General features: G+C 48.5%; 1 protein-coding gene across 1 annotated transcript in view; it reads right to left on the minus strand.

Moving 5' to 3' along the window:
- LOC135184831 (collagen alpha-1(XV) chain-like) overlaps positions 1–4,084 on the minus strand; it is a 47,889-nt gene extending 43,805 nt beyond the window's left edge. Inside the window, exons 1-4 of the mRNA XM_064160972.1 lie at positions 3,512–4,084; positions 1,727–1,801; positions 1,212–1,298; positions 259–367 (exon numbers count right to left, since the gene is read on the minus strand). Coding sequence (XP_064017042.1) covers positions 259–367; positions 1,212–1,298; positions 1,727–1,801; positions 3,512–4,084 — 844 coding nt within the window. The remainder of the gene's footprint in view (positions 1–258; positions 368–1,211; positions 1,299–1,726; positions 1,802–3,511) is intronic.
- Between the last annotated feature and the right edge of the window lie 8,492 nt (positions 4,085–12,576).

The following is a 12,576-nucleotide window of genomic DNA, read 5'->3' on the forward strand; positions in this document are numbered from 1 at the left end:
TACCTGGAGTGGAGCGAGACAGGTGGCTGGAGCTGCTTCCACTTGCCTTTGCTGCTGTTAACCACTTGCAGCTGCAAAGGCCGAACGTTTGGTGTGCCAGCTCTTTTCTGACACACAAGATGTCCAACGCAATAGGATTTTCCATTCCTGGCAGCACCCGAAATCGTGACAGCGACCAACAGCCTCAGACCCAGAGCACACAAACGACCCAAAGCCCTCCCCTAAAAAAGGTGGTGGTGCCACATTCCTTAAGTTTACCTGTTCCAGAAGCTTCCTCTGAGCTGTGACTTCCTGAGAAATTGTTTTCTTCCAAATAAGACAGTATAGTTGGAGGGGCTCCCAGTGGCTCAGCCAACATGTCTCCAAGCTAAAAACCCCATCAAGTCCCAAGGAACTGTTTTTACAAAGGCTTATCACACGTTAAAGCACAAGTCAGTAGGTTGCATTCCTCAAGTAGCACGGTCAGCACAGCTGCTGCATTCGTGCAGCCCAAGAGCAGGCCAGAGCCTTCCCAGCGGCCAGCGGCTGCCCTTGCCCGTACGCGGCCGCGAAGCACGCACTCGTCACCATGCAAACAGCCACACGTGCACCCTTTTCCCCTACGAGCTTCTGGCTCCTTTCGCCTCCTAGCTCATTCCTCCTCTTTGCAGCACGCACCCAGGCCCCTCTTGTCCGCAGAGCCACGCTCCTCTGGCCAAGCTCCTGACAGAAACCGCTGCAGGCCTTTCTTCTCCGCTCATCCCAGCCAAGTGACCTGCACTTGACAAGCCCACGGAAAGGGAGAAGGCCCAGGGCAGGTGCAGGCCTGAGCACCTGCGGCTGGCTGCGGGCTGCAGGTGGGCATCTGATACCAGCTGCCTGCAGAAAGGCGAGGAGCCTGCTCCCTTCTGACCAGGCCCTGACTCAACTACACCCCTAAGCACCACGTCTGCGAGACTCTCGAATCCCTCCAGGGTTTGGGGGACTCCACTACTGCCCTGGGCAGCCCGTTCCAGTGCCTGATAATCCTTTCGGTAAGGAAATCCTTCCTAATATCCAATCCCAGCTTCCCTTGGTGCAGCTTCAGGCCATTTCCTCTCGTTCCATCGCTCGTTACTTGGCGAACAGGCTGACCCCCCCACATATGAAAAACTAGTGACAAAATGCAGAGCTCACTGCCTAAAAAAGCACTATGATCAGAAATGGAAAGCAAATGAAGCGAATAAATGTACCTTCTTGGGAAGGTGAGAAGGTCCAAGGACTTCCTGTGTCTCATAAACACCTTCATGGCTGCCATTGCCACTGACGTCCCCAGAAGCCTGTGCAAAAGCCAGTCAGGACAGCAAGTTCATAGGAGTCAGGCAAAGCCCACCTGATCTCTAAGGAGCTGGCTGCTCAGTGCAGAAATCTTTGCTTGCTTGTTTGGTGAAGCCTCAGTATTGTTTTGGTGTTAACTCATTTCTGCACTTGCAGCATTGAATGGAAATGCCAGGGAAAGTCATGCATCATATTCTCAAAGCCGCTGCACGCAAAAGGAAATGGAAGAGTAAGGAGAGCTGTAGGGGCCGAGCGCTCTGGAAGAGCAGCAGCCCCCCTCTCTGGGACAGCTCTGGGCAGGACAGCCTGTGCCCTGTGCTCCCAGCAGCAAATGCCACGCAGAGGCTTGCAGAAAGCGGCAAAGAGCAGAGGGCTTTGGGCTCGCTGAGGCTCTGAGGATTAAAAAGGAAGTGTTTATAAGAACACTCACAGAAGGATCATCATCTTCACAATGCTCTTCAGTAACCTTTGGGTCAGATTTGATTGTCAAATGCTGAATTGAGCCCTGTGCCAAACAAAAAACCAGTTTGAGTAAGCAGTGTTTTAAATAGCATGTGGGAGCAGGAGTGAAACGAACCAGCAACCCCCCCCCCCCCGACTTTGTTCTGATTTGCTTGGGAAATGGTCTGAAGCATAAAAGTTAATGGTACTAAACCAGCCCAAAGGTGTAAATATTTCCTTACATTTTCCTTTTGCACCTGCCAGAGCACAACTGTCATGTCCCAGGGGCAGCACAACTGCCAGACTGTGTTGGCAGAGCCCCAGCCGAGGAGTCTGCTCCTATGACACCTAAGGCACTCTCTCTTGTTTTGTTCGTTTGGTTTTTAGCTGGGAAGGGTATTGCAGCTCCAAAAATGGCATGCAAAAACCCCTAAAAATGGAGACAAAGGATGAGAAGGGAATACCAATAAGTGATGAAGTGAGTTGGGAAAAAATACCTTGCAGCTTTTCAAAGCAGAAAGAAAGGAGGTGATTTTCTCATAGCAGATGTTTCCTTGGTTTGGTGGTTTTTTTTTTTTTTTGTGTGTTACAAATTACATTTTCCTGTTGGATATGCTGAAGGGACAGCAACAATTTCATGTCTTCACCCCTCTGGGATATCCACTGCACCACTCAGCTTGGTGTCATCTGCAGACTTGCCAAGGTCACGCTCAGTCCCGCTGTCTATAAGCAGTGAAGATAAGAGGGCTCGGGAGCTTGGTAGTAGTGGTTCCAGCCCATTCTGTTTTTCTGAAGCACCTGATAAGCTTCAGGTAACACAGCTGAAATACAGCTTTGTCTTCCAGCTCCCTTTATATCTGGTGAGATCATCCTCCTCCTTGTACTGAACGAGAAGTAAGTGCACCTCACTAGTATGAGTTTAACAGATTGACTTTCTGCTAAGGAACTGTTCTCCAAAATGAAACACATGGATGCTCTGAAACTTGCCCTTCCTAAAAAGGCCACACCTAGCATAGAGTCATTAAGATTGAAAAGACCTCTAAGATCAACAAGCCCAATCATCGACCCACCATCACCGCACCCACTGAGCCATGTCCCAAAGTGCCACCTCTACACATTTTTTTTAACACCTCCAGACGTGGTGACTCCACCTTCCTGGGTGGCCTGGTCCTGACCACTCTTGCAGAAAAGAAATTTTTCCTAATATCCAATCTAAACCTTTCCTGCTGCAACCTGAGGCCATTTCCTCCTGTTCTATTGCTTATAACTGGAGAAGAGACTGGCCTCACCACAACCTCCTCTTAGCTGTAGAGGGCAATGAGGTCTCCCCTCAGTCTCCTCCAAACTAAACAACTTCAGTTCCCTCAGCTGCTCCTCCCCAGCCCTGTCCTCCAGGCCCTTTTCCAACTTCATTGCCCTTCTCTGGACATGTTTCAGCACCTCAGTGTCTTACTTGTACTGAGAGGCCTCTATAGGAGGCCTTTTAATTCCATAACTATAAAGCTATGTGATATATTTACTTTGAAACTCCTAGTATTCAAACTGAATATTGTGGTGAACATCTGGACAATTAACAAACTCCTGAGGTTCCAGGAACATCTGCATTTCAAGCAAGTGTTTATGTGTCTGCATGTCCAGGTAAGGAACACAGAAGTCATACAATTTGTACTCTCATTTGGGATATAACCCTTGTAGGCAGGCTTCCTTGGGCAGGAAGTGCACACACCAAACACTGAGATAGGAGGCACTGAGGCACTTTTCAGACAGTACTTACTGTGAACTTTTCCAGTCCTGTGGCTCCTGCATTACCAACAAATATCCCAGAGCCAGACTCGAATACCAGGGCTCGAGCTGTCCTTTGAAAGTTAACTCTCTGATACTCTTCACAGTCCATGAACAAAGCAATGGAATTTCCCTGGACAGTCACTGTAAACCTATTCCACCTGTTAGTCATCACCGGCACCTTGAAGGAAGCAGCCTCTCGGGAGAGCTGGGAACCAGGCTCTGTGTAGTACACGATTACTCTCTGGGTGCTGTCATCGACCTGGGAAAGTCTCATTCCCAGGTAAATGGTTTTCTGGAAAGCATCTGTGATTGCAAAGAGCACTCCTCCGTGATCACTGCTGGGTTTCACGGTCACCACGACGGCAAAGTCTCTGTAGAAGGGCAATGGCATTACTGCACTTGTCAGGCGACCAATGTTGGCATCTGGACCGAAGCTGTAAGCTGGGAATCCTCCGTAGCCGCTGACAAAGTAGACAGAAGGAGGGAGAGGAACTCCAATCAACTCCATGAGGTCCAGGTGTCCTCTTGAGCCTCGCTCTGCAAAGTGTGTGTGGAAGCACATCAGTCATCCTTGAGGTGCACAACCCTCTCTATACATGATTTCAGAGAGGCCTCAGAAACTATAACACAGAGTGCTGACACCAGTAACACTTTTGCTGTGTCAGACCTCAGCCCAGCTACTGCTCACACACATCCAGCGCATGCCCGTGCTCACTCAGGTCACTCCTCCTCCCTTCTCTAACCGAGGTGACTCACATGTTAAAGAATCATGGGGTTGGAAGAGAGCACTGGAGGTCAGCTAGTTCAAGCACCCTGCTAAAGCAGGTTCACAGGAACATGTCCAGGTGGGTTTGGAATCTCTCCAGAGAAGGAAACTCCACTCTCTTCCTGGGCAGCCTGCTCCAGTGCTCCAAAAAACCCCAATCAGAACAGGAACGGAGAAGGTGTCATTGTCTGAATACTGCAAACAAAGTGAACTGGAAAACCTTGCTTAAAATACCTGATTAAAATCAGGTGAAATACATGATTCTTGCACTTTGCTAGCTGTTCTGATGAAGAGAAGGTCTTCAGCTGAAACACTCTTCTGTTACTCATGACTCACGTAGTACCATTCTGGACTATGTGCTGCAAAGGGATTGCCATTGTCCTAGTGGCTCTGCAAAGAAATGGCAGAAGTTCTCCCTGTGCCTGCTTGACCTGAAAAAGACTTTTAAGGTCATCACGTCCAACCATTAACTCACCACCACCAACTCCCCTGATAAACCATGTCCCTAAGCACCATGTTTATAGTTACAGTCCAGCTGAAATAAATTCCAGTTTGTCATCCTCTCTGCGTTTGAGCTTCGGCACTTACGTGCTAGGAGAACTTATTAACTCCAGAAAGTCTGATGTGCTCCATGAAGAAAAAAACTCCCCTGCATATTTTTAGAGAGCACAGAAGCAATCTTTAGAAACAGAAAAAATGGCTCCTTATCCAGAAACTCTTGCCCTTAGGCACTTTCAAACACTTGGCACTTTCCAACAGTTTGAAAAACTGACACATTTTTTTCTAGCCAGTCACTGGGAGCAGCTGCTAGGGAAAGAAGTTGGGTCTGGAGCAGAGAGATCTCGATGTGCAGGAGGCTTCCAGCGGTTTGCCTGTCGTAGGAGACCTCCAGGGAAGCAGAGAGAACCCCACCAGGCAGGGCAGCCGAGCAAAGAGACCCCCCCAGACCAAGGAGGCAGGGCAGAAAGCCCACGCCCTGCCCAGCTGCTGTTGCGAGCCAGGTGCGCTGCTCAGCACGGGGCAGCGGACAGTGACAAGGGCGACTGATCTCCCAGGCTGGAGGAGCGCTGCAGAGGTGTAGTCAGTCTAGACCCCATGCAGGTTCAAAAACTGGCTGATGGCCTGGGCCAGGGAGTGCTGGTGAGCGGAGTTAGCTCCAGCTGGTGGCTGGTCACCAGTGGTGTTCCCCAGGGCTCAGTGCTGGCATATGTGCTCTATCTTTATTGATGATCTGGATGAGGGGATCGAGTGCTCCCTCAGCAAGCTGCAGATGGCACTAAATCGTGTGGGAGTGTTGATCTGCTGGAGGGTAGGAAGGCTCTGCAGGCTGGATCCTGCCCAGTTTGGTGTCTTCTACACTTCTGTGTCGGTAAACCTGAGCCAAGCTGACTTTGCTTTCCTATCTTCTTGCACTCCAGACAATCACACACCTAGGTTGGAAGCAGGGTGACCAGACCATCCCTCTCAGTGGTGCAGTGCCCAGCCTGTGTTGCCTCTGCTCTGCATTCAAAGAAATCTGCAGATGCAGTAGAACATAATTTCATCATGGATGCAGTAGGAAAATTTCTTCTTCCCTGCTGCCACAATGCCTTTATTTTTGCAGTTAACGAGAAATATTTTTAGCAGTTATGTAAAGCAGAGGAGCATTTCCACATCTACAAAATGGAAGTCAATCGAGTACTGCAAAGGGAAAAATAGGGGAAATATTTCAGCAGAGTCCCAGACATGCTACACGAAATAGAAGCTAGTGCCATTGCTGCTTTCAGGATGAACAGCATTTACTCTGCCTGCTCAGCTGGGGCACCTTTCTAGCTGCTACTGATACACTGCAGGAAAACATGGATAGGATATATTGGTATGAAGGACTGGATCACTTCCTTCCAGAGGGCTAAGGGAACCTCAGACGCTCTTTTCCATGGTTTTGTACACCCAAGATTCAGGCTGCAGTCAGTAGGAGTTGCAGTACTTGCAAACACGAAAGATCAGTCTTCATATTCTGGTGTGCAAATCACTTTCCAGCACTGGGTTTATGCAGCTATGGTCCTGCCCTCTTCTGGACAGAAGCGCCTGGAGTTCACATATCCATTTCATTAGCGTGCAGCCGTACTGCACAGAACGGCCTTCCTTTCTACCACCTTAGGAGACCTTGTTCCCTGAGAGTGCTACCCACCAAAACTCTCTTGTCCTCCACAGAAGCCGTGTTCTCGGCTTTTCTGACCTACTGCTGCACTGGTTTTGTCCTGTTAGCCACTTAGCTAGAAGATCTTTGGGATACCTTTTTGTGCACGTGACTTTGTGTGTACAAACCCAACTGCACAGCTAGATTGGAAAACAAATGTATCATGGAACTTTGTCCCAGAACAGAGTAAAACTGCTTGCCAGCACAGAAGAATGCTTATCGCACCGTAGCATTTGGGTATGCACAGAGACATACAAGATTTCTACTTAGATCAGTCTCACTTTGAGTTAGCAAGCTAAAGAACTGCTGTGAAGCACAGGCTGTTGTTGACAGCCTTTATCCCCATTGCCTTGCAGAAGAACTAATCTCTGTGCAGAGGTATTTCATGCCTACATGTTGATGCTGAAAGCACCCACCACCCTTCCACGCGTTGATGCTGACAGCACCCACCACCCTTCCACGCGTTGATGCTGACAGCACCCACCACCCTTCCATGCTGTGCATGGCTGAAGGAGGTCCTGTACAGCAGGATCACTTGGCTGCCTCGTGCGTGCACAGCTCTGCACTTGGCAGACAGCAGCAAACAAGATGTCAGCTGCAGCACACAGTAAGCTCGCTCAGCCCTTTGTGAAACAGAAACCATGAGGAGCATTCACATGTGCCAGCTGCTGAGAAATTCTCTGTTGGGTGGTTGTTTACCTCTATGAAAACAACTGTCTTTACATGACAGATGAAGGTGCAGGAATGTGCAGAGGGCTGCTCCACAAACTTCTTAATCATATTCCACAACTCAAATTCATACTGAGTCTTAAATGTTTTCACCAGCTGCTACACATCATATTTTGGACATAAATTTCAAAGTGTGCATTTAGTCCTGTTCTGATAGAATGTCTCTTTTGTCACAGGGAAAGAAATTATTCTGATCCTGCAGTCAGTAGGAAGGTCATCATACTAAATGGACCTGAGCTTTGGTCCTGAACTATTTCAGTAATATTTTTGGTCTTTAAAAGTCTGCATTGTGAGCTAACAGAATGTGGAAACAGAGCTCTTAGGTGGGACACAACTTTATGAAAGTGCTACCCAGACCAGCAGGCCAGCAGGACTAGGGAAGTCATTCTGCCCCTGTACTCAGCACTGCTCAGAACACCCCTGGAGTGCTGTGTCCAGTTCTGGGCTCCTCAGTTGCAGAGAGATGTTGAGGTGCTGGAAGGTGTTGAGAGCAGGGCAGCAAGGCTGGGGAGGGGCCTGGAGCACAGCCCTGTGAGGAGAGGCTGAGGGAGCTGGGGGGGTGCAGCCTGCAGCAGAGGAGGCTCAGGGCAGAGCTCATTGCTGCCTGCAGCTGCCTGCAGGGAGGCTGTAGCCAGGTGGAGTTGGTCTCTTCTCCCAGGCATCCAGTGACAGAACGAGAGGGGGCACAGTCTCAAGCTGCACCAGGGGAGGTTCAGACTGGATGTAAGGAAAAAACTTCTTCCCAGAGAGAGTGATTGGCACTGGAATGGGCTGCCCAGGGAGGTGGTGGAGTTGCTGTCCCTGGAAGGGTATAAAAAAGAGACTGAATATGGCACTTGGTGATTAGATGGTGTTGGGTAATAGGTTGGGCTTGATGACCTCAAAGGTATTTTCCAACCTGGTTAATTCTCTGATTCTACTAGGTCCAGTTCAGGGCTCCCCAGTTAAAGAGACAGGAAACTACTGGAGAGAATCCAATGGAGGGCCACGAAGATGGTCACAGAGACTGCAACATCTCTCTTCTGAGGAGAGGCTGAGAGACCTGGGGCTGTTTAGCCTGGAGAACAGAAGGCTGAGAGGGGATCTTCTCAATGCTGATGCTGATCAATATCTAGAGGGTGGAGGCCATAAGGATGGGGCTGGGTTCTCTAGAGCGATGCCCAGTGACAGGGCAAGGGGCAGTGGGCACAGACTAGAACACAGGAGGTTTCACATGAACTTAGAAAGACACATCTCTCCTTTGAGGGTGTTGGAGCCCTGGACCAGACTGCCCAGAGAGGTTCTGGAGTTGCCTTCTTTGGAGACTTTCAGAGCTCACCTGGGCACATTCCTGTGTATCCTGCTGTGGATGCTCCTGCTTTAGCAGGGAGATTGGCCCAGGTGACCTCTGGAGGTCCCTTGCAGCCCCTACCATTCTGTAATTCTGTGAGTGTAAGATAAATGAGTAATGACTTCTTTCTCTGAAGCACCTGGCTGTGGGAGGCATGATTCAGCTCTGGAAGGTGACAGGGATGTTTTCATGACAAAGGCTGCACAACTGAGCATCACTGAGTTAAAAGACTTTGGCCAGGCCATACATTCACCCATGCTCCTAGCTAAGATACTGGGACAAACAGCAGCAGCAGCAGGAGGGAGGGAAGGGAGAGAGGAAGGAAGTGAGGTATAAAGGTATGGAGTGCTGTGCAGGTTTCTGTGTCAGGAAGATTATGGGAATAGGCAGGATGGAAGGGAGCAGAGTCCTGGGGGGGAATTAGAAAGACCAGACCTTGAACTGCTGAAGGGTGGTTGGAGGCTCAGGAGGGATGGGGCTTGGGATAAGCAGGATCTTATCTGGGGAGCTCATCTGAAATGGAATTGAGCACTAGGTGGCAGAGCCAAAGCCTTACACAAAAGTAAAAGTGAACAAATTTGCTATTTCTTTAGGGATACAGAACCCTATCCCAGCGAGGTTTTGGCTACAAAGGCAGCACTGAAAAGGCTTTTGAGTGGTGCTTGCATGCAGAATGATGCAAAGCTGCCACTGCATCAGGCCGGTTCGGGTGTGTATGAGAGGGAGAAAGCAGGCTTCTGGGACATCCAGCCTCCGAAAGATACCTGGACAAGGCCGATTTGCTTAAGTGCAGAGCCTGCATCTGTTCAATGTGTGCACCTGTGGCAAGGACGGACGCTGGCCTTACGGAAGAGAAGCTGTGTGTGGTGTAAATGCGTAAACGATGATGCAAGCAGTGTCATTGCCAGCTGCGGTGACAAGCCGGGGAGCAGGGGCCTTTGCATTTCACCGCCAGGCAGCAAGGCAGCCCCTCATGAGTCAGACTGGAGAACAGGGCTTGTGAATCACCAGGGCCTGCGCCTCCTCTGTGTGCTGTTTTACAACACCCAGGTTCATGGATGCTTTAATTTCTGATTTGTTATGAGCACCCAGATGTAAATTAGCAGTGTCCCTCCTGCTCTCAGTGACCTTGGAAACCAGACAAAATGCCTTACGTCTGTCTGTGTGCTCTCATGGGGGGGTAAATACTGCTGTTCTTGTTTCCTTTGCTCTTTTTTATCTCACATTCGAAGGCAGAACCATGTTGTGAGGCTGTGGCCAGCACCCTTAATAATGTAGTTCGTTCCATGTGCCCGACAGCCGTTACCAATTGTCACCCTTCTGAGTATATTCCCAAATTTTCCCTTAGCTATTTGATGTAGTAAAAGATTTGCTGTCATCATTCAAAGAAGCTGGAGTACTGCTGCAAGGTAGATGATATGGGAACAGCACAATCTGACACCACTTACTGAATTGGGCACCAGCATTTCTTACAGCTTTCCTGGCATGAAGGTACCAGTAAAAATGTAGGGAAAAAATCCAGCCAATGCAATCCTACTTCTTCCATCTTCCTTTTCTCAAGAGTTTAATTTCCCAAGAGCTATATTTCCCTATCTTAGGGTAGATCACATGTGCTCCAGGTTTTTAATTTCCCCAGTGAATGCCCTGAACAGATTACACACAGTATCTTTAAAATGTCATCTACAATGCACAAAGTTCTAAGTTAAAATCCTAACTGAAGTCCTGAGTGAAAGACCTTCTTGTTTGAAACTGACTCTAATATAACTGATCATGTCCCACAGCACACTGTTAGTGGCAGCCTAGGGCCAGACAAAGCTTTCCCTGTCAGAAGCAGCACTGGAACTACAATCTGCAGAACCTCACTGCTGCTGTGGCACGTTCAGACCGGGGCTAGCAGGACCAGATCCACTGAGCGCTGGCTTAGATATGCTCCAGCCAAAAAGCTCCAACCACTTATGAGTGAGTCCCTCACTACAATGAGTTGCTGGAATGTGTCCAGAGAAGGGCACTGAAGCTGGTGAAGGGTCTGGAGGACAGGTCTGGTGCGGAGCAGCTGAAGGACTTGGAGGTGTTTAGTCTGTATGTGGCTGAGGGGAGACTTCATTGCTCTTTACACCTCCCTGCAAGGAGGTTGGAGTGAAGCAAGGGCTGGTCTCTTCTCCCTGGTATCAAGCAGAAATGGCATCAAGTTTTGCCAGGGAAAGTTTAGGTTGGATGTTAGGAAAAATTTCTTTCCTGCAAGAGTGGTGAGGTACTGGAACAGGCGTCCCAGGCAGGTGGGGCAGTCACCAGCTCAGGAGACGTTCAAAAACCATGTAGAGATGGCACTTGGGACCATGGTTTAGTGACCCTGGTGGTGTTAGGTCAATGGTTGGACTCTGTCATCTCAAAGGTCTTTTCCAGCCTATGTGATTCCATGGTGCTATTTTTGTGTATTTGTGGTGACATTAGTTTCCTAAATGGCAGCCAGCCTCACCCATCAGAGCTTTTACACTGCAGCTTAAAAGGCTAAGAAAGCTGGAATGGAAACACGTGTGCTGCTTAAGGGCTACTTTGCAACTCAGGGCAGAGAGCTCCGAGTAATTTTACCCTAACTATGGATCACAGTTCTGGAAGCAAAAACACTTTTATGTCGCTTTCAAAGTCAGTTGAGTTTTGTGAATTTAATTTACTGTTCTCCTGACACTTTAGACTGAACTAGAATAAAACCTCTGCACAGGAACCTCTCTCCTCAGCAGGAGGGGAGACATCTGCTAAAACCTGTTGCGTGAAGCTGGCTGGCCAAAGGCAGGAGAAGACAACTAGTCACCTGAGTGAGAAACTGGTGTGAGCAGCAGGACTGCTAGGGCCTCATTTGACTGGAGTTTTGTCTTGTGTTTGGATTCCATTGTCAGGAAAAGTTAAACACTCATTAAAGCTTTCCCAGCATTAAAAACATCTTATGGCAGATCGCCAGTTCTCCAAGCAGTCCTTCTCTCAGTGGAGGCACAAACAGTGTTTACCACCTTGACTCCAATCTTGTTCCCTGAGGTGGTGAGATCTTGGTGTCTGCCAGGCCCCTGTGTCTGTGTGAGACTTGGTGTGCACAAGCTGAGGCTCAGAAGCTGCCTTGCAGACACATGCTGCTGTTGTGCATGCCTCCTTTCCTCGAGGAGCCAAGCCGCACTCAATGCATCACTGTGATGTGTGCCTACAGCTCTCCTCTTGAAAGCAGAGACAGCAGTCTCTTTCTTCAGCTCCCTGGAGTAGCTGCTTTTACTACTTACAAACCACAGATTTCCCACTCTGGACCTCACACGTGAGCTGTGCAACAGTGAACCAAACAAACCCAATTTTAGCTACGTGGCATCATAAATAAGTATTGTGCAAAGCACTGGTTAGGGGGATTGTTGTCTTCCTTGGGATGAGCATAAAAGTTGTCTTGTGAAGAAAAATTAAACAAAACCTGTTTACTTGAACTTAGGAAAAGACATATTAATGGGATTCTGGAGACAGATATTGCCCCATTCACAGAGATAGAGTAAATCATTGCAGTGGCTGTACTTTCACTTGGCTGCGGATGCACAGGGCCTCAGACATTACATAATCCATGTTTTCAGGACATTGTTCACTACCAGAAACACTAAAAGTTCAGAATCAATCCTCAGGTATAGGCTTATGCTAACCAATATAAACTGGCCTGGCTGGCTCCATCAGATAGCTCCAAAATGGCCAAGATACTGACAACACTTTCCAACTTGCTAGCATTCATTTTAATAGCTGTGCTATGAAGTTTAATTATTGAACTAACTCTTGTCTCTGCAGCTCATTGCAGTTCCATACATTCCAGTTCACAGTGAGTAGCTTCACTGGTTTTTCAATGCTCTGTGCACAACATACAGCAGTCATAAAGAACACTCAAGTAGCAACAAAACTGTATTGCAGAGAACTAAACCTGAAAACCTAGGGGGAAAGGTTGTTTTTCATTTGGTTTCTGGGTTCCCCAAAGCTCTGTAGTTGTTACAAAAACAATTAGTTGGAACTACTTCTCAGACAAGGCGAATCGTGGTA

This window comes from Pogoniulus pusillus, chromosome 21 (assembly GCF_015220805.1).
Source record: "Pogoniulus pusillus isolate bPogPus1 chromosome 21, bPogPus1.pri, whole genome shotgun sequence".
In the NCBI taxonomy this organism is placed as follows: Eukaryota; Metazoa; Chordata; class Aves; order Piciformes; family Lybiidae; genus Pogoniulus; species Pogoniulus pusillus.